Genomic DNA, 24,128 nt, shown 5'->3' with positions numbered 1-24,128 from the left:
GTCCTGTTTATACCTGTTGCATTAGAGTGATTATTAATATTAATCTTTTTGGCCTTCAAAAGTATTCTAGTCTGGATGAAAAATTATAGGGTTGTCTTAATGATGGAGAATGACACGGCCTTGGAGTCCTCACTCATGGTGGTCAAGTCAACAGAGAAAATTACCATAGCCACTAAGAATTTTGAGAATTAGTGCTTTGTTAACACAGGATTAGAGAGAGTCACACCTTGGGTATGTTTAAACGCGACAATTCCTCTTACTACCTGAGATATTTGTAGAGGCTATACTGTGTTGTTGGTTAATCTAATGCAGGTTAAAATTCTGATCTCTGAGATGGGCTTAATGTATTTCTGAGATATGTCAGACCTTTCATTTATGGGAAATAAACCAAGAAGAAGCCTTAAAGAGCAGCCAACAAGTCAACTCGAGCAGCTTATAAAGTTAAGATATAGAAAGGGGTCCTGAGGTCTCAGTGGCTCAGTTCAGCAACCATGCTCGAGGGTTTCTTCTGAGCCAAGCGCTGGGCCTTTAGTTGACAGGGCAGAAGGAGTCTCAGAGCGACTTGGCATTGGTGGCAGGCGATGTGCCTGTGGAAGTAGGCAGGGGCCACATTAAGAAGCAAACCGATTTTCAAGTTTGGAAATGAAATGGTACTTCAGTATAGCTCCAACCCCAGGGCTCTGACTGCACTGGCAGCCCCCGCATTTGTGACAACATGACCTATTTTGGGGGGTTCCTGCTGAGATCTGAAAACGTTCTCTGCCCCCTCTAGGGCTGTGTTCACATGCGCGCTGCTCACATTTTCAAGCTTTGCAGTGTTGGCAGCGTTGATGACATAGTTTCTGGAGATCTGGGATAAACAACGCTAGGTAGAAGGAAACAACAACTGGACCTGGACAGGTATCCCCATGTTTCCTGTCACCTCCAGGTGCTACAGAAGAACTGGTGCAGCAAGGACAATTGATCCCTGGGTCAAAGTAGTGGCGTTTATGTTTTTCCTGAATGTGTAGTAATTGCTGACAATGCTGGGCTGGCACCGAGTAGCCTGCAGGCTCTTAGATTGTTCCTCCCACCGGTCGACTTGGATGGACCAAAAGGCCACGTGACTCAGCTTGATGTACACCCCCCAAAGCTGCTGGATCCTGAAGTCCCTGCCACTCTGAACCGCAGTGTACCAATCAGGTGATCTTATTTACCTTGGCAATGCACATTCTTGGCAACAGAAGCAGAGCAGTATGGGTTGATGCAGAAACACAAGAAGTTTAAAAAGAAAAAAAGGCTTATACCAGATTGGAATTAGCAAGTAGAATTAACCGAAAGGGAAAAACATAAAACCAGCATGAAGAAGGTCTCCAATCATGTAAGGGGAACACGACCATGAAGATTTTATTCATATAAGAGAATTATTAATAGATGACTAAGAAGTTTTAAAATCAAGTACAGCCCTGGTCTATGTAGGCTCAGTTGGTCGGAGCATCGTCCCATGCACCGAAACATTGCGGGTTCGATGCCCTGTCAGGGCACTTATGTAAGTTGCAGGTTTGATCCCCAGTCAGTGTGAATTTGGGAAGCAACTGATCAATGTTTCTTTCTCTCTCCCTTCCTGTCTCTTTAAAATCAATAAATGTGTCCTTGGGTGAGGATTAAAAAAAAAAAAAATCAAGTACAGATGTTTATCTTCCAGTTTGCTAGACACAAATACGAAGCATGGCATCTGTAAGAAACATTTTTTTTAGGTGCAAGGGAAGTCTTAAAGTTGCATGAAACTTTCTGCCTTCACTAATGTGCTTAAACATGTTTCTTTAATTAACAATTTTTCCTCTCCACTGCAGGAGTTTGACCAGTGTTCATCTGCTGGCAAATCAATAATGGACCAAGGGAGTGTGAAGGGATGTTCCCCTCTTTTGAGGACTTCAAGACACCAAGAGATGAAAAGCATTCTGATCAGCAAAAGTCCATGAGGCTACAGTATTCGCTCACTTATCGTGGCTATTATGTTCTAGACACCCCCGCGATAGGTGAAAATCCGCGAAGTAGGAACCTTACATTTATTTTAGTATTTATATATATATTTTGAGGCTGGTTTGGCTCAGTGGATTGAGCGTCGGCCTGCGAGCTAAGTGTCGCTGGTTCGATCTTCCAGTCAGGGCACATCAGAGAAGGAAAACTCTGACTCCAAAAAACCTCCGCTGCCTTGCGGCATACCTCTTCAGGGGAAAGGCTAAGGGAGTAAACCCCGACAGAAAATCCGGAGCCGGAGTCCCTAAGGCGGTTTGACGTTGCAGTCAACACCGGCAACTCCTGCGGCGCACCTGAAGCCAAGCTGTATTGACTCCGTCTTTCCCTTGGACCCTTCAGCTGCGAAGAGAGGGGGGGTCTGCTGCATGGGCAACAGCAGACCCTCCATATCACCCTGCCCAGGCTCTGTAGCTTCAGCTTCACTGGAGAGGACACTCCAGCGTCATCGCAAGATGTCGATCCAACACGGGAGGAGACAGATACCGTGTCACTCCCGAGTCGGACTACACAACCATTCTCAGCGGTGCAGATAGACTCTTAAGAAGCTACACCATTGTCTCTCGAGACGGACGGCTGCCGACGAGGACGAGATATATTTTAAGGCTTTATAAACCCCTCCCACACACTTATAAACCGTTCCAGTCCCTTATTAACCTTTCCCACACTTTTATAAACACTACTTACGTCCTTAAACATATTCTACACTCTTAAACCTATGTAACTTTAACAACATACATATACAGTACCTCAAAATCCTGCGATATAGTGAAAAATCTGTGATAAATAATTAAATATAATATTTTAAAAAATCTCACCACACAGTGAGGCCGCAATATAGAGAGGGTCTACTGTACTGGGTCCACACTTCAGCTAGGTCATATTGGTCCCCATCATTTTTGCCCAAAATGCGTGGAGGAGTGTGTTCTGAACTAGGCATTTGAGATCATTAAGGTTATGACTATTTTTAATTGCGATGCTCACAGGAGAGAACTCCAGTTCAACAACCTTCTTTATGAAATTCCAGTCCAGGTTTCATTGTGATTTACACCAGTGCTCCTCTTAAGTGTCCCTCTCTGGTGATGTGAGAGGCTTGGTGCAGAAAATAATCGATGTACCACTTCCTTCATAAAGAAAGGTGGGCTTTAGAAAACCACTCAGCTGAAGCACGGTGTGTTGAGGGAGGTGGTGGACGGACAGAATGGCGCAGGCTCCTCCTGGTGTGGAAGGTTACATCTGCAGCCCGATATATGTCTGCGGACTGACACCTGTCCGCAAACTGCACTTTGAGAAGCATGGACACGCACATTACTGTCACTATGTCATCTTTCCAATCTGTAATTATTAATCTGTCTTAATTTAAACAGAATAAATTTTGAAACAGTGACAAACTTACAGAAAAGTTGTGAGAATAGAACGAAGTATATAGAACTGTAGAACTTTTGTGGATAGATACCCTTTCCAAGTTTTAGCTATATGTTGTGCTTGCTTGCAAAGACTTCAATTCTCAATCACATGATCCAGTCTCTCTAGAATGAGTTTTGTGCCCTTGACTTTTATAAAGATTACATTTTGTAGAATGGCCCTCAGCTTGGGTTTGTTCTTTGCTTCCTCATGATTAGCCCTTCGTTATGCACTTTGAGCAGAATGTCACAAAAATCATTTTGTGTTCTTACTACAACCTACCAAGTGACTCCTGATGTCACTTTGTCCCAATAGCTTTGAGTCCCAATGGTAACTTTGATCACTTGATTAAGATAGCATCTGCCCCATTTCTCCGCTGTAAAGTTACTTTTTCTTTTGTAATTAATAAGTATCTCATTACTCATTCCACTTTCACCAACTTGTTTTAGCACCCATTGCTGTTTCTTGCCTGAATTTATTATTACTATGATGTATGTTTTCCAAATGGTAATTTTCTAATTGGATCATTCCTTACACATTTAGTAGTTGGTGTTCTATAGTAAAGAGAAAATTTCTCATCTCCCATTTTCAAATTCAGTTGTTTATAAACAAATGAGTTATTACTCATTATAATCCAGTATTCAGTGGGTTACAATCCATTATTGTCATTAATTATTTTGATGCTCAAATTGACCCAGATCTTGACAATAGGATCCCTGTGAAAGTGGCCTCCAGGACCATTCTGGGAGCATTCATCCTGTACTTTCACTAACCAGCTCCGGACCAGCCAGTTCTCTGGAGAAGAACCCTTGTATCCTTTTCATGGAGAGTGATATTTAGGAGCCAGGACCTGGGTGCCAAGTGCGTCCTTTGCTACTGGAATGCTGCTTTTCCCAGGCCTTCTCAGAGCTAGGAAATATGTTTGTCTTTATACCTGCATATTCACATACACACATATGTATGGATACATGGATACTTATACATCTATCTTCTGTCTCTATTTCTCTGGGTCCTCTTATTCTTAGTATGTCTCTTTGCTCAGTCACCTGTAGGTAGCCACACTCCCAACTACATGAGGCTGCCTCTTTGCTCTGCCCTGACATTTTCCTTGACAAGGTCATCATTACTAGCTGTCACCAGCTGCCCCTGCCACCTTGCTCCAGGGTCATCCTTGCTCAGGCCCTGTCCCCCCCTCCGCCCTTGTGCCTTCCCAATGACTGTCAGACTGAATCAGGAAGATGAGAGAGGAAGCCAAATTTTTATTTCTTAATTAGAAGAAAAAGAGGGCAAAGGTTAAATCGGGATTATTGCCAATGGTTGCTCTTTTGTTCATTATATACCTTAGGCTTTAACCTACAAAACAGCCCATTTAAAAGTGTGGTATGAATATTGACACAGAAGGGTCTTCCGTGTTCCTAGGTCTCCACCAGATCTGTAACTCTGGCCAGCAGGCAGGAGGCAGGAGGTGCTTGTGCATCTTGCCACACACTTGGCCTGGCTGCAGCAGCTGGGATAGGGCTGTCGGCACTGATTTTACCACTGTTAACTCAGCAGAAGATTCTTCAGCTGGTCTAGACATGCGGCATGCCTAATGGAAGAGGAAGCAGAAAGGATTGGTTTTTCATTGGTTCTCCCCAAGAGGCTATCTTCTTCACCTTCTATTGAAATGAGCACCAGAAAAAGAAATGCGTTTCCACAGTCAGAGATGACTGTTACCTAATTATGAGCTCACAGTTCCTGTCGCTTGGGCAACAAGTATTTGCCAGCCCTGCTAAGTTGATGGTAAGCTCCTTGAGGGCGAGGGGCAGGATAGGAGATTTATGTAATCACCCACAGTGACTTGCAATTAGTGGCTGATTAGCAGTTGATTCCCCTTTCCTGCTAGAGCATTAACCATAACACCAGGTGGGGACTCCTGTCTCTTTTTCCCATTGTGTTCTAGTCACCCCCAATTGTTCGCATCTTTGATAGGACTGAAAGCTGGAATCTTCTGAACGTGTTACAGGGGCAGAAGCAGACATAAAGTCGTTTCCTGTTTTACCCTCTCTCCCTCCACTTCTCCTTGCCTCCCTCCTGCCTCTGATTTAAAAGCTGACAGAAGCTGATGCAAGAATGACTTTGAGTTAGGTGAGCAAATGACCCTATTGCTGAACTGTGCTACTTCAAGTTCAGAGCCAAGTGGCAGGATATCCAGCTCCGGATGGCAGTCGGTACCCTCGTTGTAGACCAGCTTCTGGCACGAACTCTCCGTTCAACTTTCAGCAAGTCTCCTCACCTCTCTGGACCTTGTTGTCTGCACCTGTAATATTGGAGCTTGGACTTCCTGGTCTCTTAATGGCTGTGGCTCTACAGTTGTTTTACTCAGGTCTTATGAAATACTGAGATTCATGGCCATGTGACACAAGGATGATAAAGCGACAAGGAGAACTGAAGGTGAAAGTGTAGCCTATGATAACACTAGAAAGACCATGCTCTGGGCACGAATATCCAAAACTCTCTTTCTGTGTGTGCAAGTGTGTGTGTTTGCTTGCAATGACAGGAAGCACAGCAGAAAGCCACTTACAGTTACTGCTGAAGGTTATTCTAAAATTTATATGGAAAGACAATTCCTAGAATAGCTAAAGCAGTTACGAAAAAGAAGAACAAAGTGGAAGAATCACTCTACCTGATAAAATCTGACTGTATGGCTGCAGTAATCAAAACTGTGTAGTATCGGCAGAATAGGGAACCCTAACATAAACATACGTCAATGGGACAGAATAACGAACCCTGAAATGAACAGACATAAGTATGCCAACTGCTTTTTGACAAATATATAAAAGCAATTCAGTAGAGGGAGGTCAGATTCTTTAGCAAATCATGTGGAAACAGTAGATATCCATGGGGGAAAAGGAATGAACTTTGACTTAAACCTCTCACTTTCTACAAAAATTAATTCAAAATGAAGCATATATTTAAATTTCAAATATAAACTATAAAACTTTCAGATGAAAACATAGGACAAAATCTTTGAGATCTAGGACTAGGGAAAGGATTCTTAGACTTGAAACCAAAAGCATGATCCCATAAAAAGAAATAATAAACTAATAAAAAGTAAAAACTTTTACTCTGAGAAAGTCCATGTGACAAAGATAAAAAGGCAAGCTAGAGGTCAAGAGAAAATATTTTCAAACTACACATCTGACAAACTACTTGTATCTAGAATATATTAAAAGGACTCACAAAACTCAACAGGTGAAAAAAAAACCCTCCCCAAACAATTCAATTAGAAAATGGCAAAAGACATAAACAGACATTTCCCCATAGAGTATACAGAGAAGGCAAATAAACAGGAGAAAATGTGTTCAACTTAAGCAGCTATTAGGGCAAGGCAGAATAAACCACAATGAGATACCACTCTACACCTATCAGAATTGCTAAAATAAACAATAGTCACACTGCCAAAGGCTGACAGGGATGGGGAGAAACTGTATTCATTGCCAGCGGTGTAAAAGGGTACAGCCACCCTGGAAAATGGTTTGGCAGTTTTTTACACAACTAAACATGGGATGGGACTACCATATGACCTCGCAATCACACTTTTGGGCATTTACCCCAGATAAATGAAAAGTTATTTTCACATAAGAACCTCTGCATGAATGTTTACAACAGCTTTATTTGTAGTAGCCCCAGCCTAGAAACAACTCGAGTGCTTTTCAATATAGTAATTGTTAAGTAAACTGCAGAACATCTGTACACTGGAATACTACTCAGCAATAAAAGGGTACAAATTTGATACATAGAACAGTTTGGATGAATCTCCAGGGAATGATGCTGAGTGGAAAAAGCCACCCCCCCCCCAAAGATTACATACTGTATGATTCCATTTATATAACAGTCTCAAAATGACAAAATCACAGAGATGGAGAAAAAATTAGTCGTTGCCAGAGGTCAGGGACCCTGGCGTGGGTGGCAGTGGGGGAGGGGAGAAGTAGGAGAGGAAGTGGCAGTGACTTTTTGGCAGTAGAGGTGATCTATGTCTTGACTGTATCAGTGTTGGGAACCCGACTTGTGATGCTGAGTTTTGCCAGATGTTACCATTGGGGAATCTTGGTAAACAGCTCATGGATTCTATTTCTTAAAATTGCATGTGAATCTACATTTGTCTCAAAAGAAGAAGCTTAATTGAAAAAAAGAAAAACATTAAGACTCTCTGTCTGGACTTAGTTTGATGCCAGTAAGTGGAGTAAAAAATGTACAATTTGGGAGAAGAAAAGACTAAAATAACCATCGCAGAAAGTGTAAATAGATTGATGACAATGATAATATGTCTTTTCCTTCCTTTGTTCCCCAGAGTACTTGGCCCCAATTATAACCTTGCCCATAAAAGCACTCAGTAATTTTGTTTAATATATTATTATTAGTATGGAATAGCAGTTGCCTTGTCAAGGAGTTTAACTTTCGTGTGAAAATGTAAGATACATACGTATGATAATAAGCAATTCAAATGTGGTTCTTCGTAAGCAAGCTGATGATTTGCTTCTGAGAGGAGATCATGACTGTCCTTGCTAACATAACCCAAACATAACCAAAGTCCTTTGGCATAATATGGGGTTAAATGGTTGTGTTTCCCTCCCATAGAGGTTTTGTTTGTTAGCTGGCTTTGGTGTTATTTTACAGGATTTTCTTGAACTACACTCGCGAACACGGGAAGCAGGAGTCGCGAACTTCTGAGTTCTACAGAAAAGGTTATTAGCCAGCTTTCTGGAGCCCAGAGCTGTAGAAAGTGCCCAGGAGTCTGGGCAGAGAGGATGGGTGTGCTTCCCTATGGCTGGCTTGCAGTTTCCACCTTCAGCAGCTCCTGTTCTATCGATTTTGAAAATTGGCTTTATGTAAGATTTGGTTTAAAAATAGATTCCAATGCTTCGTGTGCCATTTGAAAGCCACCCCTTGCTCCTGTCCGTGTTCGCTGGCCCAAGACGCTGAAGTTGCAGTTGGAGACCCAGCTTCTCCGGAGACCCATCTGGGGAAGACAGTCTAGAGGCTGAGCAGCTAAGGAGCAAGCCTTGCTATGTAGGGTAGAAGAACCAGAGCCTGTGTCCCTCTCTGTGTCACTCCAGCCATGACTGGAGAGTGTTCTTTTTCAATGCTGCCCTTTGCCCTGGGGCGGACAGAGAAGGCCTCACCCACAGAAGCGCTGGGCCTGAAACTTCCCATTTCAATGCAGAAAAATGAACCAGCGTGAGAGGCATTTTTGCAGAGAAAACAACTTTTCTTTTCAAAACCTGCTTCTGTATGTGTATGCATAATAACACAAGAATAATATAAGGCATGAGGATCCAAGGTAGAAGGTGATTAACCAGTTGATGGGAAAAGCAACTGAAGACAGGAGAATTCAAATGAGCAAGTGATTATTGCCCGGGCAGATAGGCAAAGCAGTGTGCAAAAAGAATTTATGGAAATATTTGGGGGGCTATTTCAGTGTTGTTTCAGTCGATAACTGATTAAAGGTGAATAATTAACAATGAAACAATTTTTAATAAGTTGACATGGTAATAAGAGAATGAAATGTCACCTGGCTAATCCACCTTCAGATGGGACCCAGATGTCCACTAAGGGGGAATTAACTAGGTGGTCATGGCAGTGGGCCCAGGAGAAGGAGTGACTAAGGTCTGTTTCTCCCCGACGTTAGCAGAGCAGGCAGTGATGTGTGCTGTCCCCACTTTCTCTGAAAGAGGGGTGAACCCTGGTAAGCTTAACTCTCCTTTGGTGGTGGCGAGTTCCCCTTGGATACATGGGAGCTTCATAAAAGCCTTCCCAAGTACGCACAGCACTAACATCACAGTCCCTCCTCCAGCGCCGGGCAAGGGTAGGTGCCTGCAGGAGGAGCCGACGCAACTGAAAAGGAAGAACCCATGTGTCCACATCACAAGGATGACCCTCAGGAAAGAATCTCCTTGGCCTCCTGTGGTGCTGAAGGTGTCTTGAACTTGCTGGGCCAGGGAAAGATGGGCTGAATTTGGCAAAGTTCCTGGGCACACTTCAGTGTTACTTTCTGGGGACTGGGGTTTGGAATCATGCTAGAGTCAGTCTGTATCTGTGCCTACAATGAGCAGCTTCTCTGGGAGCTCTGCCATGCCCTCTTTGTTGGGGACAGTGGTAGTGGGGATGGAGGAGGGGGAGGGGGGAAGGTAGTAGGGCATAAGCCCAGACCACTAATAACCCCTTTCCTTCTAAACTTTCTACCCTGAAGGCTGAATGGACTGGAGTCCCCAGAGGGTTTTTGGCCATCAGCTCTACAATTAGGTAACAGAAAAGCTAACCAACCAAAACACATCTAAACCACAGACAAAATTACCACTCCGTTATAGCCCATCCAAAAAAAGGCACCGTCCAGCCAGAACTGATTCTAGCCCATGACTGGTCTGGCCTCCCCGGAGGTCTAAGAAGAGAGGTCCCAAGGCCCAGAGGAGGTGAACTCAGCCAGGGCTCACACAGTATGGTTTGCTTGGGCGGCTCCAAGTTTCTGCCAAGCGCTCCAGGATAATTCATAGCACCCCATTCATTCTCCAAGCGTCCTAGTTAGGACCATCTATTATATGGTCTTTAAACAAACAAACAAACTGAGAAGTTGACTCCAGGCCTCAGCTGAGGGTCTGCAAGCTGGCTCTGAAGTCTCGCTCTTCCCATAAGACGCTACAGCCTGAGTCAGCAAGCTCCAGGCAGCAGGTCAATCCTAGCCTTCGGCCTGGTTTGTATGGCCCACAGCTAAGAATGGTTTTTGCATTTTTAACATTTTGTTTGTTTGTCTTTTAAAGAATGTGTGACAGAGACCCTGTGTGGCCTGCAATATTTATTGTCTGGCCCAGTGCAAATGAAGGCTGCTGACTCTTGATCTAGCCACCTGATCTTGCATTTTGGGGGCAGAAGGTCCAGGTGCTAGGTCATTATGAATGTCTTTGGCCCCAAAAGTGTGTCGTGGATCCTCATCTTACCTTTGCCAATTCAAGTCCAGCAGAGGGCCTGATGCTTGGGGGCACATCAGTGTTTGTGGAGACTTGCCATCTACCAGAGAATTCCACTTGGACACAAGAGGGGCCCTCTATCTCCTCACCAAGTGTCAGCGACAGCGAAGGAGAGGAAGGAAGGCTAAAGCCTTCCTGCACTCCAGCGCGGCTTCTGTTCCAGTGAAAAGCAATGCTGCGGCCTCGAATCCTGCCTGTCCCCTAGAGAGTCCCTGCAGCCACAGTCCCCTTTGATGGTTTCCTGCTATCAGTGACATCCTGCTGTCCCACCAGGCCCTCAGATACCCAAACTATTTCATGTTCACTACTTAATGCACACACTCACAGACGGATCTGTATTTGTGTCCCACGCTATGTTTTTCAAGTATTTGTTTGAATTAGTTGTCAACTATTTCAGTGTCCCGCCTCCCCTTTCTCAGGGTCCGGGTCCTTGTATGTGCCGAGGAAGCCTTCGGGAGGGGTGTGCCTGTTGTTCATAAAGATGCATGTGTTCACTTGCCCCTGGGGGTGGCATATCTATCGTGGTCTCCTTTTCAGATTCACCACTTGACTATCAGTTCTCTGGGAGTGATGGCAGTTTGGGGGTACATTTCTTGGAAAAAGTAAGACTCTCATGGTCCTCTCTGGCTTTGTCCCAGGAAACATACTCAGGGCCTGCATATCTTTACTCATCAAAAGGGCTCCGATGTCCCTTCCAGCTTGAACATTGATGATTTCATGAAGTCCAAGGTGTTGTCTGGAATGCTATTCATTTCTGTGATTTTATGAAGAATGCAAATAGTGTATGCGGTACTTTCTACAAGTATATATTTAGAAGCATTTTTTAAACGAACATGTTGGCCAACTCTCCAAAGTGCTCAGGGCCTGGCTAGAGCCCCTGGTCTCCTATTTCTGCTGGAAACATTAAGGGCCCCTTCAGGACAGCGGTTGACAGGGGATGATGGCAGGGTCAAGGCCAGAACCCAAGCTTTCGGACTCCTAATACGACTGGGTGGCAGAATGCACTGCCTTTCATGGCTACCTCAGGATTTACCTATAATGTGAATGTCTCCTACAGGGGTGGGTAGAAAAAGCACCTAGCACTGCCTTGCACACAGCAGATCACCAGTAAATGTGCAACTGAATTGTTTAGAGAGCTGGATGTTTGCTATTCTGGGAGCATTGCTCTAGGAAAGTGTTGTTTTTCTTTTTCCCTTCTTATTCTAGACATCTCTGAGATGTCTGTCTCACAAGTCAGAATCATATTATGAAAACCATACTGCATCTCAGACAGACATTCATAGAAAAAGTGTTATCTTTTCCCCTTTCCATTTCTACAAAGGCAACTTGGGGACCAAGTCTGATACTCTTGGGAAAGGCAGCCATGTACGTAGTTCACTTTCTGTGTCTATGTGCTAGGGGCAAAGCTTTCACGTGCTCCCCTCTCCCCTGCAGAACCACTGTTGCCTTTCTTGGGGGGCAGAGACCCACCAACAGGAAACATCTGGCTGGAGTTTACCTCTCCCCTCCACTCCTCCTTCTGAACTTCGAAATAAAACATCTCTGGAAACCTTCTCTAGGGTGCATGTCTGATGACCAACAGAGACGGAGTCTCATCAGGACCTGGCCAGGTTTTCTGGTGACAGTGTGATGAAGCAGTTACAAGCTCTAAGTGCCACTTACAGTGGTCCCACCTTTGAGCACACCAGACCAAAAATATGCTTCCAGAACAAGTGGGAGGGTAGGGAGCGACATGTCCTTGGATCGTTAAACGTGGATTCAGAATATTGTGCTAAGTGAAACAGGCCAGACAGAAAAAGAACCATATGATTTCAGTCATACGTGGGATATAAAACTGAAAGCAACAAGTGAACAAACAAGAAGAACAAAATCTCAGACATAGACAGCGGTACAGTGATCGCCAGAGGGAAGGATGACGGAGGGAAGTAAGAGGGAAAGGGGCTCAATACGTGGTGATGGAAGAAGATATGACTTCAGGTGGTGGGCACGCAATGCCACATGCAGATCATGTATCACAGAAACGTGCACTTGAAACCTACATAATCTTATTAACCAATGGCTCCCCAATAAATTTAATTTAACAATAAAATAAAATATGCATGAAAAAAAATAAATTCAGAACACCACTGGCCCCTGTGCTTTCCCCCCAGCACTTTCTGTGCCTTCCAGCTTTGTCAGCTCAGCCACTGGCCACAATCTATCCCTTTGCAACCCTATGTCCTACATGCAGAAACATGCTATTTATTCATTTGAGAATAACTCTCCCTGGCTTCTGACTCCCAGAAGAGAGGCAGTTTTAAAATAGGACAATTTCAGTTTTGTTTTTTTCTACCTTTATTACATTTTTGCATTTGTTACAAACCACTCTCTTAGACCACACAAAATACATCCATTCTTGTGATTTTAAAGTGCATTTCCCCTTTAACTTTGTGTACAAAAATATTTATTTTTTAAAACGTGGAAATTTCTTGACAAGGCACTTTCAGGCATGACATGAAGCTGAGCCTTCAGTTCTACATTCATATGGAAGCCAAAGTGAAACAGCTCATCCGGGCTGCGTTCTGGGGGTCCTCCCGGGACCGGCAATCTCTAGGAGCTGGGAACAGAACTGTAAATCCATTCACGGCTTTGCCACCTGGGCCGCTATGCTTTCGGACCCTGATGAGGAAAAGCCTCCCAGAACCACAGCTGCCCTTCCCCGCCCCTGATGCGTCCCACTTCAGGAAGTGATGAGAGCTGCCAGTGTCTTCGGATGACCCTGTAAGATCCCATTCTGTTTCACTCACCCCCCCCCCCCCCCCCGCCCAATTTCAGTGATCACGTCCGAAGAGATACACAGATTGGGACCTCCCAGAGCAAAGGGCCATGAGGCCTGCCCCAGCAAACCACATCCAGTTGGGGAATTTTAAGAGGAAACAAATGAAAAAACAACCAAGGCTTTCATTCACTGTCCATTAAGAGCCAGAAAATGGACATTTCTAAAAAGTGAGCAATCAATCACTTTTTGGGCTTAAAAACATACATATAACCCATTTAACATCCAAGTGACTACAAGTGATGCTTGTTTTTAAAAAGCAAATTATATGCAAAGATCAAAACCACAAATTCATTTAGCAGTTCGAAATGTACACCTTCAAAAAACATTGAAAAGGTAATGCTTTGCCACCATTAAAGTGAAATCTTAGAAAAAAAATAAATTTTACCTTGATTCTGACATTGTTTTAATTTGTGGAGAACTACATAACTCCGTTATTTCTCACCAGCTCCCCTATGACAAGAGTACTAAAAAAGAATGAAAGAGAAAGAAATACACTCAAATGCTTCATCTCTTCCAAGAAACACTGAAAGCTTATTTATTATATCTTTATATAGTCCAGCTTATTTATTGCACCTAATTTGCAAATGCTCCCCAGGGCATTTGGGGGAATAAATAAGAAACAAAAATGGAGCTGCTTCCCCATTCCTGGACCACGACTCCAGTAGCAGGAGGCTGGGCCTTCTGGGACAACTCGGGAAAGAGCCCAGGACTGGCGACCATTTGTCATCATAGCCAAGAGTTGTCTGAAGGCCATGCCTATAGATGAGGTGCAGGAAAGTCTACAACCTGGACACCTGCCCCTCTCTGAAGCATGGGGACCTGTGAGTTGACGGTGAGCTATGAAATAAGGAGAGGTTCCAGTCAGGCAGTTCCTGAGGTCATCTGGTGACAATCTGGGACAGAGCCAGACAGAAGGAGAAAGCCCACTTGGTCTTTTAGGAGACAGTGTTCTCCAGATGCTCCTAGCTCAGTGAATGGGGAAGCTCATAAGGGGAGCCAGGCAACCAGATTCTTTAGTCAGAGCAGGGTCTTTGCAAGCGAGTGCGGACTTGACTGGTGGGTAAGAGTCCCAGGTGCATTGGCTGGGGGCTTGTAACCAGAGCCGCCAGCAAAAAAAAAGCAGGGGAGGACTGGGAGTAAAGAAGGCGGTGGGGGGAGTGGGGATGGTTTACGGCTGTTTAAGAAGAGATACTTATCACTGAATTACCCTATTTCAAATTTTGACACAGGAATGTCTTGGGATGACTATTATTGAAAAGCATACAGAAGTCACTGGAGGCACTTTTCTCAGGAACACAGAATGATCTCATTACCTTTAGTCTGGTAACGTACAAGTGCAGCTCGTACCTGTCCTGAAAGGGAGGGGGACGGAGGGGATTTATTAAAACATAATCGATTCATGACCTACATAAAATCAGTTTGGGTTCCATTCAGTTTAGATTTACACTCTCAATGGTTCTGATCACCAGGTTTGTAACACAAAGTACTCTGTGTACTTGATGTAAGATATGCTCAGATAAATCACAATTCTGCCCAACTTCAGCACAAAATGAATGTGATTTTCCCATAAATTACATTATCATGGAATCCCTCGGTAAACCCACCTGGCAGAGGCATAAAAAATAAAGCACTAGATTGCAGACTAGTAACAGCCAGTTCCAGGAAGAAGAATTACATTGAACACCACCTAAAGAGCATTTAAAAAGTCAAAACAGTTTAAAGTTCAAAAAAGAAACAAACAAACAAAAAACCACCATCAAACTCCAGGAGCCAAGAAAGACATCCTGTACCTGCTTGACACTTATCTACACAGAAGCAGGAGGTCTTTCCTAAAGGACCTGTAAAATGCAAACAGAAGGAGACTCCACTCCGCTCACAGAGTCCTGGAGCTGGGCCGCTGCCTCCTGCTTCCCTTAGGAAACCTCACTTCAGTAAATCAGGCAAAAGGGAAACGAGATAGTTGTTTAACTTCCAAAAACAAAAACAAAACAGAAAAACCCCAAACCTTCTACAAATACACATGTAACAATATTTTAAACCACCCCAAGTACAAACCAGTCCTGCCCAAGAAAAATCACAGGATCGGGGGAGCCCTCTGACAATGAAAGTCCCAGGAGTCTGACAATAGTATGAACCAACAGGTTTTTAATTCTTTAGTCCAATGTGGTGCAGAACAATTGACGTCTGATAGCTCAGACTTGGCATACATATGAGAACTTAGTGAGGTTTTTCTCCCCTATCCTCTTCACATAACATACTCACATCCCATAAATAAGAACACCCAAATCAAAGCCCGTGGGTGCTCATAAAGTGTCCTGGAAATTGTAAATCACAGTCAAAACAAAAGCAAACATTTTCAGAAGGCTTTGGGCATATGTTGGATCTGCAAATCCAAGGGTCCCAAACACAGCATAAAAGGTGAGTCTCCAGGAAAGGAGGGCGAAAACCCTTGTACGAATCGTGAGATGCCTGCAAACCAGCTGAGCCAGTTAAAACACCCCTGTAATTGAGCCGTCTGGGCACGTGGGATAAGACCAAGTACTTTGAAAGCTTCCCTAAAAGCCAAGGGGAGAAGCTGAAAGTGTCCCACTCATGACTGTCCTGCTGTCACAAGACTCAATCTGTAACACTGCACAGGAGCCAGTTACTTCGGGGTCCCTGGCGAGGTTAAGGGGGTCAGAAAGGGGAAGTGCCCGTCTCACAGGCTGATCTGCCTTTCTTATCTTCTCCTGAACATCAGATGAACTGTTGGAGAGAAACATACAAAAAATGAGCACAAAGAATGAGATCGCGTAGACGTGGGACAGCAGCAACCGGCAGGAAGGGCCTGGCTGGGTGGGCAACACCCGAAGACGAACAGCCAGGGTCCACGAGGCAGCTGGGGACAGTGACATTCAGGCAACTGACTTTCCCAGGCGGCTCCTCCACACAGCCTGGGCTCCCCCTGAATTGCGTCGTTATTAAGCCACCATCCTCCAGCCTCGCCAGCACGGCCTGCAGGCCCGGTTCCTGTCCAGGCCCTTCCTGGCACCCTCCTTCCCAGACTGCGTGGCTGGCATGGGTACCGATCAGACCGGCACACCACAGCCCTTCTGAGCACGAAACCAGTTCTCTGATGTACGTCGGGCTGGACTTGCTGGTTGAAGAAGAAACTATAGGATCCTTTCTTTTCAAAAACTGTGCCTAATGGCAGTTCAGCTATTCTCTTGGTTTCCATCTCCGCTTCTCTGTGGCTACAACTAGGCTTGTCTGCACCCACTTGACCGGGCTTCGGCACACGCGGTCACTAATAGTAGGGCCCCAGCTTTTCATACCCCAGATAACTAGGCCATTCTGGAAACAGACCGTAGGAACACCGAGGGCTTCCGAACTGGTCAAAGGATATTCCAAAATCTGGTCCATTGTGTGACTCGGCTGTCCCCTGAGTGGATTTTAATTCCGCCCGTGTGATCCGATAGTTTTTGCCCTTGTTGCTGTCCCAGTATGTCTGACCGTTGCACTCATAACACACAGCAAACTCCATTCTTTCATAAGACTGGATTTTCTCAGGTAAGCGAATGTCAAAGGAGAACGTGTCCCTGTCTGAACTAGAGTAAGTGTCCTTCACATACCAACAGGGAAAGTCTGTGAAGCTTTTCCAAGTGTCAAATGTCATCCTTATTTTCACCGTCTTCTCGAACGCGAGGTTCTGCACCTTCACTGTGCCTGCAATTGCTCTGTCCTTCAGCACACAGTTCTCAAGGCAGACGTGGTCGGTCTGCAGCCGGTTTCTGAAGTCTAAGTAATCTGCAGAAGGCTGGGGAAAATCCAGAACAAAGCTCTCGCTCTCTGCTGTCGTCAAACTCACGATGTTGTCTAGGAGCTCGGTGATGTTAAACGGAATATCTAACGGGTCATCAAATTCTGAGAACACTTTGACCATTGTCAGGGCCAGCCCCTGGTTGTCTGCGAAAGACACTCGTTTTTTCACTTTCTTCTCCTGGATGGTGGGGGCCACCACTCCACTGGCTTCATTCTTGCTGCTCAGTTGAATACAAGGCCTCAGCGGTTTGCTTGGCTTTGGTGAAATCTTGAAGGCGAACCTCTCTCTGCGCAAGGAAGGGGCCATGCAGCTGTATCTGCACTCTATGTCCACAGCCATCATTGGCTCAGGCGAATAGGCTAGAACCCTGGCAAAAGGGGAAAAGAAAGAAACAGCAATGAGGTCAGATGGATGTTGCTTTCCTTCCTCTCTGTCCGTGGGGCTAGAGCTCAATATTAAGTCAAGTGTGGCCCAGCACGACCTTGGTTTCAAGGGAGATTAATAAGCGTGTAAAGTTGGGGTGGGAGGAAGAGGTCCAAGGTTAAAATGAACAAACAAAAAAGTTTGGAATCACCAGTTGTAACACTAAGTTCATAGGTTTTTCTGTCACAATAGCTTAAGGCTGTCGGTGTGCTATGGAGAGCACACTATTTGCAGGCCCAAACTTATCTGACTAGGGAACCCTTTTCTGTTGGGCATCAAGTAGTTAAACACGTTCTGAGGGACATACTTTGGTCAATATTGCTTTAATCAAATAAAAAGAAATGGATTCACCCCATAAATATTGATTAGTGTTTACTCTGTGCCAGACATTTTGCTAGACACTGGACTTCAATAGTGGAGACAGACACAGACCTTTTTTCATTAAATATACAGTAGGTCTTTATAATCCAGTATATCTTTTTTTAAAAAATCCAGCAATTTAGTGTCTTTAAACTTTTCATATAGATGAACATTTGTTTTTTTCTACAGTGAAAATAACCTCTATAAGAATAAACAGCAAACACACTCATTCTAAAGATTAGGTTAAATCTGACTTACAAATACTATATCTTTCTTAAGCAAAAAAAGAAACAATGAAAACCAAAAGATTAAAGACAAACTTGGAAAACATTTTACAAAAAGCAAGACAGCAAAGGGTTAATAACTTAATATATAAAGTCTTACAAATTAATAACAAAGTCAAGCATTTCACATAGAAAAATGAGAAAACAGGAATAGAAAATTCATGAAGAAATTTAAAAGTAGCTCATAAATATGCAAAATGTCCAATCTTGTAAGTAATTTAAGAAACTTAGATTAGAAAACAATGCTTGATTTTATTTATTGAGCTAGGTAAGAGTTTTCAAACATAATACAAATACCTGTATTAATCCAAATTAGTTCAACTTTTCCAAATATTCTCATTATTTTTGGTTCTAATATCGCATGCAGGTATTTATCTTAAGGAAACAATTAAAAATGCATGGAGGTTAACGTACTAAAATGTTCTATGACAGCATTATAGGGAGAAGGGTGAGAAAATAATATACATGACAAATAACAGGTATCTGGTTAAATCAAGTGTACCACATCCATGTGATAACATTTTATATCATCATCAAACCATTATTTGGAAAAAGATCTAAAGGGCCTGAAAAAAACTTAACATAAAAAACGGGGAGGACAAAACTGTACATAGAGACCAGACTTGTGAGCATAAATATGTATATTGTGTATACGCACAAAAAAAAGCACTAGAAGTATACTTAAAACTGTCAGAATATCCAGTTGATGGAATTGCAGGAGATTTCTGTTTTCCTGTTTACATTTTCTAAAATAATATCCCTTCCATAATCAGAAAAAAAGCGAATGTAAAAAAACAAACCAACAAAAACCCCAAAACAACCTCAAATATTTCAAGACTTGCCAAAAACACATTCAACACAATGCCTCACTAAAGCTGAGCAATTTTTATCTAATTATTACCGCAAACTTATGTTCTGAGCTGACAGTTATAATGGGCTAATTGAGAAGTCAGTGATGAAACCAGGATTAGAATCTCTAGTCTGAGAATCACAGAACACGGGATCCAGATTAGTTCCCAAACGTATCTCGCTCGCTACAGCAGAGGGGTAGGCGTGTGGCGGCGTGTTGGGGTGCTCGCTCTCAGGCCTCCCCTAGCTCCCACCCCACGGTGGTGGTGGCTGGGTGATGGTGGTAGTTTAACAGAAGTGGCAATAACCTTTGCCCGAAACGTTGCTCAGAGCGGGGACCCCTGAATCAGTCCAATAAATAAGACCTCATTTCCACCTTCGGGTTTTTATTAGCCAGAGATAGTGAAAAAAATGAGAAAGGACAAAGACTTAATGGTTTGACCCCATTTTCCCACAGGAATTATAGCCCTTCCCTAGGATGCAGGAACCACTTAGCGATGACCAACTGGAGAAACACACATTTAGAGACAAATTAAACAACAGTTTATAGCCATAATGTAGTTATCTAAACATTCATTTTAAAGGGTATTTGTCTTACTGTTTCCTCTCTAACAAAGTCAAACGAGTAAAAAATTATAAGGGCAATTTGCTTTCCATTATCTGTTCTTCTACCTGTGCAATTGTTCTGGAAAAGAGTTTTGACTGAATTGAGCAAGGTAACTTTAAGAGTGTTGACCAATAGGTTCAATGTAAAAAAAATAATAATAAAACAAACAAACTTGAACTTACAAAGTACTTGAATTTAATTTTTCCCTGGTCCATTGCAAAACTGTGTTAGAATGTACTAGAATTACCTCTTCAGCACTAACTTCAACACAGGTAGTTTTCGTTGGTTTGTTTCTCATTGAATAAGGATGAAAAACCAAGCAGAGGGCACAGCCTTGTACCCCAGCCCCTCCCACTCTGCCCACCCTTGACAACCACCTGGGCATGCACGGAGGGAAGAGGGTTTCCTCCTTGGCCTCACTCAGCAGCTTCCTCCCTGCTTGAGTCAGTACAGGGTCAGCTGCAAGTTCCCTCTGCCTAACCAATGAGCCTGCAAACAACCTCATACGTGCTTCCCTGCACGACATCAAGACAGCTCAGTAGAGTAAGGTGGGAAACTCTCATGATATTGTGGAAACAGTTCTAGAATAAGGGAATCAGTTAAAGAATGAAGGTTCGTTTAAGTTTCACTGTTTGGACCCAGTAATATAAATTTGCCAGAGACCCCTTTTAGCACCAAGGTGTATGAACGAGTGGAACTGGGGGTCAGGAGGTCCAGTCGTAGCTGGAGCTAATAAAACAACACCACTGGCACTTTCTAGAGCCTAATCAGTTTTGCAACATTCTTTCACTAAGGTTCAGCACCTGCCAGCCCCAGGGTTACTGCCCTAGGGGAATTGCACAAGCAACCCCTGCCCAGAACCGCCCAGAACCCCTCTGGCTTTCTCAGCATCACCATAACTGGAAGTGTGGACATTAACCCCTGGGGCCTCAGTCTAAGATAGGATCTGACTGTCAGTCACTTCTCCTGTCCTCACACGTAGATCCCAGTTTTTATTAACTGAACCATTCTCCAAGAATCAGTCACCCAAGCGCTGGTTTGGTGTAAGCATTCCAGACCCTCTGCTCAGGAATTCCCCAATGGACTGTGACAGGGATGACCATCATCCACAAATAGTCCTAGCAATAATGTGATAAGCTCCTGAGTCCCTGAAAGGAAGGCACCTGCAGAGGCATTTTTACGTCCAAAGGGCATGAAAAGATCAGTTTCAAAGCAGGGTGCACCCAGCTGTACTGAAGGTCCCTTCTGATAGACGATCCCGCGGCTCCAGCCCTTTCTTACCCAGACCAGGGAATGTGAGTCACGGAGGCTGGCCAGAGGTAAAAACAGAACAAGACACACATTTGACACAGCAGAGCTTAACGGATGACCCGGGTACCTGTTCGCTGCAGGACAGGATCATGAGAGTATGAGTGGCTGTTACTCACACCAGTATGGATGCTCAAAAACTTTGCTTCCAAATAGATACTTAAGCTCAATTTGGCCCCATGAGGGACTGGGCCATGCGCAAGGGTGGATTTCAGTGTTCCTGGTCAGAAGAGGGCAAATCCCAACGCCCCATGAAAATTAGAGAATACAGATAGCTTTGCATAAAGGTTTTCCCTCTTCCACCAGTGACAAATAACACACCACCTCAAGACAGCTGGCCAGGGCTAGATGTCATGGTGATTCTTCTAATGAAAACTATAGGCTTGTAGAGAAAATAACCCCAATGACCTTCATAGTTTCACACAACCGACCTATTGACTTTTGGGCTGTGCCTTTTATAGGAACTTGGTTTTTTTTGGGGGGGGGTGTCTTGAGGCCAAGACATTTCCCCCCTATTCTCTTTCACTTTGACAGGCAAAGGCAGAAATATAAGATGCACCAATGCCCCTCACCCTTTCCCAGAAACACTGAAGCTACATTAGGTAAGCAGTCATGACTGGTTAGTATTTTTTTAAAGACATGACTATCTACCCCTTCAGTATTCCTTTAATCCCTCCCAAAAGATTCAGTTGACAAAGTATGAATAAAGCTGACATCTTTCTCTTTGTACTCTGACCACGGGGCCCTTATTCCCAGCCTTAAACGCCACTTGTATTCCTCTATCTTGTCATACCATCCAAAGCATCTTTGAGATAAATATCTGTGAATGAGGCTACATATTACAGAAAAGAGATAAGTTAAAAGGGCACAGTCCCTGCCATCTAAAAATGTCACACATGCAACACAGAGCACAGGCCGAGGCATGCCACAGCCCAGCTGTGCCACTTGCTGCAAGTCACTCAAAGTCTCTGGGCTCCAGCTCTCTCTTCTGAGGTCCTTTCTGGCTCTGACATTCGTGGTTGCCAATAGTGCCCAATGGTTCTTCTCTTCCCACTAAATTTCCCTGAATACCTCAACTTCACTTCTGTGGTAAGGCCTCCAGCTGGCTCTCTCCAGTCTTGGCTCCCGGACAACCCTGCGAATGAACCATTTCCTCTCTCCTCTGCACCCCAGCTCAAAGCCCTGGTGCGCTCTTCTGCTGGACCCTAGGTCTCCCAGGGAGGCCTGGCCACAGAAACCACAGGCCCCAACACCTTCTAGAAACTCTCCGCGTTCCCACGTCAAGTCTCTCAATTTTCTCCTCTGCTCTAGCAAACGATGCCATGATGGGTCCACACCTTCTATTATGCCGTTCTGGGCCCCCTATCCCCCCTTTTGCAGAGAGTCCCTCCCAAGCCCCTTTCTCCCATGTTCAAAAGAGTGGAACGTCCAGGACCCCTCTCTGACCCACCCCAAACCCCTCTGCAATCCCCCTTCTCCTGGTCGGGCACCCACCTTCAGGGCCGAGGGGCAGCCCCCTCCCCAGCTCGCTCGCTGCTGCATCGGAGAGCTCAGAGGGAGGTGGCAGGGGCGGCCGCCGACACCAGACAACCCTAGGCTCCGAGAGGAGGAGGAGCCCAACTTATTACACCAGGGCGGGGTGGCGGGGCGATCCTGGCCCGAGCCGCGCCGCGCGAGCGTCCCCACGCGGCCACCTCTCCCCAGCCGGCCCGAAACAGCAAGCAGTCTGGGGACCTGAGGCCAGAGGTGACCTGGCTCCGGGAGACCTCGGCCGCCGCGGCGCTCTGTGTCCCATCTCCTTCGGTGGCCAGAGAGACTACCAAGTGTGTTTCCTAAAGTTTTACAGGGAACCGAGGTCCGGAGAGAGACGAATCGACTTTTTCTTGTGCTCTAGACCCCACCGCCCAACTCCGGCGATACACTCCAGGGGCAATAAAGGGCCAGGGCATCTGAAGTCCCACTCCCGCTGGGAGCGCACCCCGGTGGAACACGTGGGTCCGGCCAGGTTCCATCCTACCTCTCGTCCCTGGATTACCCGCTCCACGTGGAAGCAGCAGCTTCCTGGAGCCCGTTCCACCCAGGAGTATAACTGCAAGTTGGACCGAGAAAGTGTAGATGGCAGGAATCAAACAGGGTCTCCGCTGCGCGCCCCTCGCCGCCGTGCCTGCAGCCGTGCGCTCGGACTCCGGGACGCGGGGAGGACTTTACCTGGTGCAGCTCATAAGCCCCGAGGTGCAGAGGCGCCAGCCCGCGGCTGCATCGGTACCGGAGTGGCTGGGGCAGCCGGTGCGACAGCAGCAGCGTGGGCCGACACTCAGGTCCGCGCCCTCTGCGGGCAGCCGCATACGTCCGCACACCAGAAGCCCGCTCGCCTCTTCCCTGCTGCCCGCCACCCGGGACTCGGGCTCCCGGTCACCGCATTGCTCCCTTTAACTTTCCGGCCACCTCTCCTCTCTCGGGATGCGATCCCAGACCCCCAAGCACGTGAACGCCCCCCGCAGCCAATAGGTGTGCCCCGGACGCGAGCGGTGACCAATTGCCGCGAAGCCGCGCTCCTGGAGAGCCCCTTTGCGCCACGTGATCTGCTGCTCACCGGGAGGGATAGGGCTGCAGGCCAGGGGCTGGGAGGGGCGGTGGGTCACTGTTTAATCAGAAGCCTGGGGACAGGCGCCAGGGGGCAGAGGCACTTTCCTGCAGGAGACCATACCATTACTGCGAGAGGCTTGTGCATAAGCTACTTGTGAAGTTCCCTCTTCTAGGCAAAGTCCTAGCCGGGCAAGGCCTTCTTACACTGCCCCGCCGGCGCCGCCTTCCTCTGCAATTTAGCCTCCAAGACTTCCCCTGCCACCTGCAGAGCCCGGAGATGCCCTGAGAAAATTGTTGTGTTTCCCTGCTATGTAGATGGCATTTCTCTGGGACAGTTATTCCCAGCCCCTGAGATAGTGTCCTAACAGTTATTGAACACTTGCTGGTCCAGGTACTACTGAGATAAGAATATAGTAAAATTCTTTTTATAAGGTTGTTATTGGGGCAAAGGACCAGCCCCATCTCACAGAGTGCCACATGTATATAGTTGAGGGTTTCGGAGATAGGTATATTTTAGAAGAAATTACCTGACTTGCATCTGTTATAAGAATGACTTGGACATGATCTTTATGATATATCTTGGGGCTTGTAGAGAATGATGAGATCAGAAGAGACAAAAAGCCCCTCCTCTCCTATGACATCAATAAATATACATTTACATAGTTAT

The 24,128-nt window shown here is 45.3% G+C and overlaps 1 protein-coding gene across 3 annotated transcripts; it reads right to left on the bottom strand.

The window, feature by feature from the left end:
- Positions 1-16,472: 16,472 nt before the first annotated feature.
- On the bottom strand, positions 16,473-23,358 carry PPP1R3B (protein phosphatase 1 regulatory subunit 3B). 3 transcript variants are annotated; one of them, XM_090258617.1, is made up of 2 exons: positions 23,084-23,358; positions 16,473-17,411 (listed from the first exon to the last, which is right to left on the bottom strand). In XM_090258617.1, the coding sequence occupies exons 1-2, from the start codon at positions 23,218-23,220 to the stop codon at positions 16,529-16,531; spliced, it is 1,020 nt and encodes a 339-aa protein (XP_090114743.1). In that variant the 5' UTR covers positions 23,221-23,358; the 3' UTR covers positions 16,473-16,528. The 3 variants fall into 3 exon arrangements, with proteins under 3 accessions (XP_090114743.1, XP_090114746.1, XP_090114745.1); XM_090258620.1 differs by lacking the exon at positions 23,084-23,358 and adding an exon at positions 22,893-23,037; XM_090258619.1 differs by lacking the exon at positions 23,084-23,358 and adding an exon at positions 22,370-22,462.
- Between the last annotated feature and the right edge of the window lie 770 nt (positions 23,359-24,128).

Source organism: Furipterus horrens, unplaced genomic scaffold (assembly GCF_987537825.1).
Source record: "Furipterus horrens unplaced genomic scaffold, mFurHor1.1.pri manual_scaffold_12, whole genome shotgun sequence".
Lineage (NCBI taxonomy): Eukaryota > Metazoa > Chordata > Mammalia > Chiroptera > Furipteridae > Furipterus > Furipterus horrens.
The sequence above is the reverse complement of the archived record's forward strand: the minus strand, read 5'-3'. Positions and strand labels throughout refer to the sequence as shown.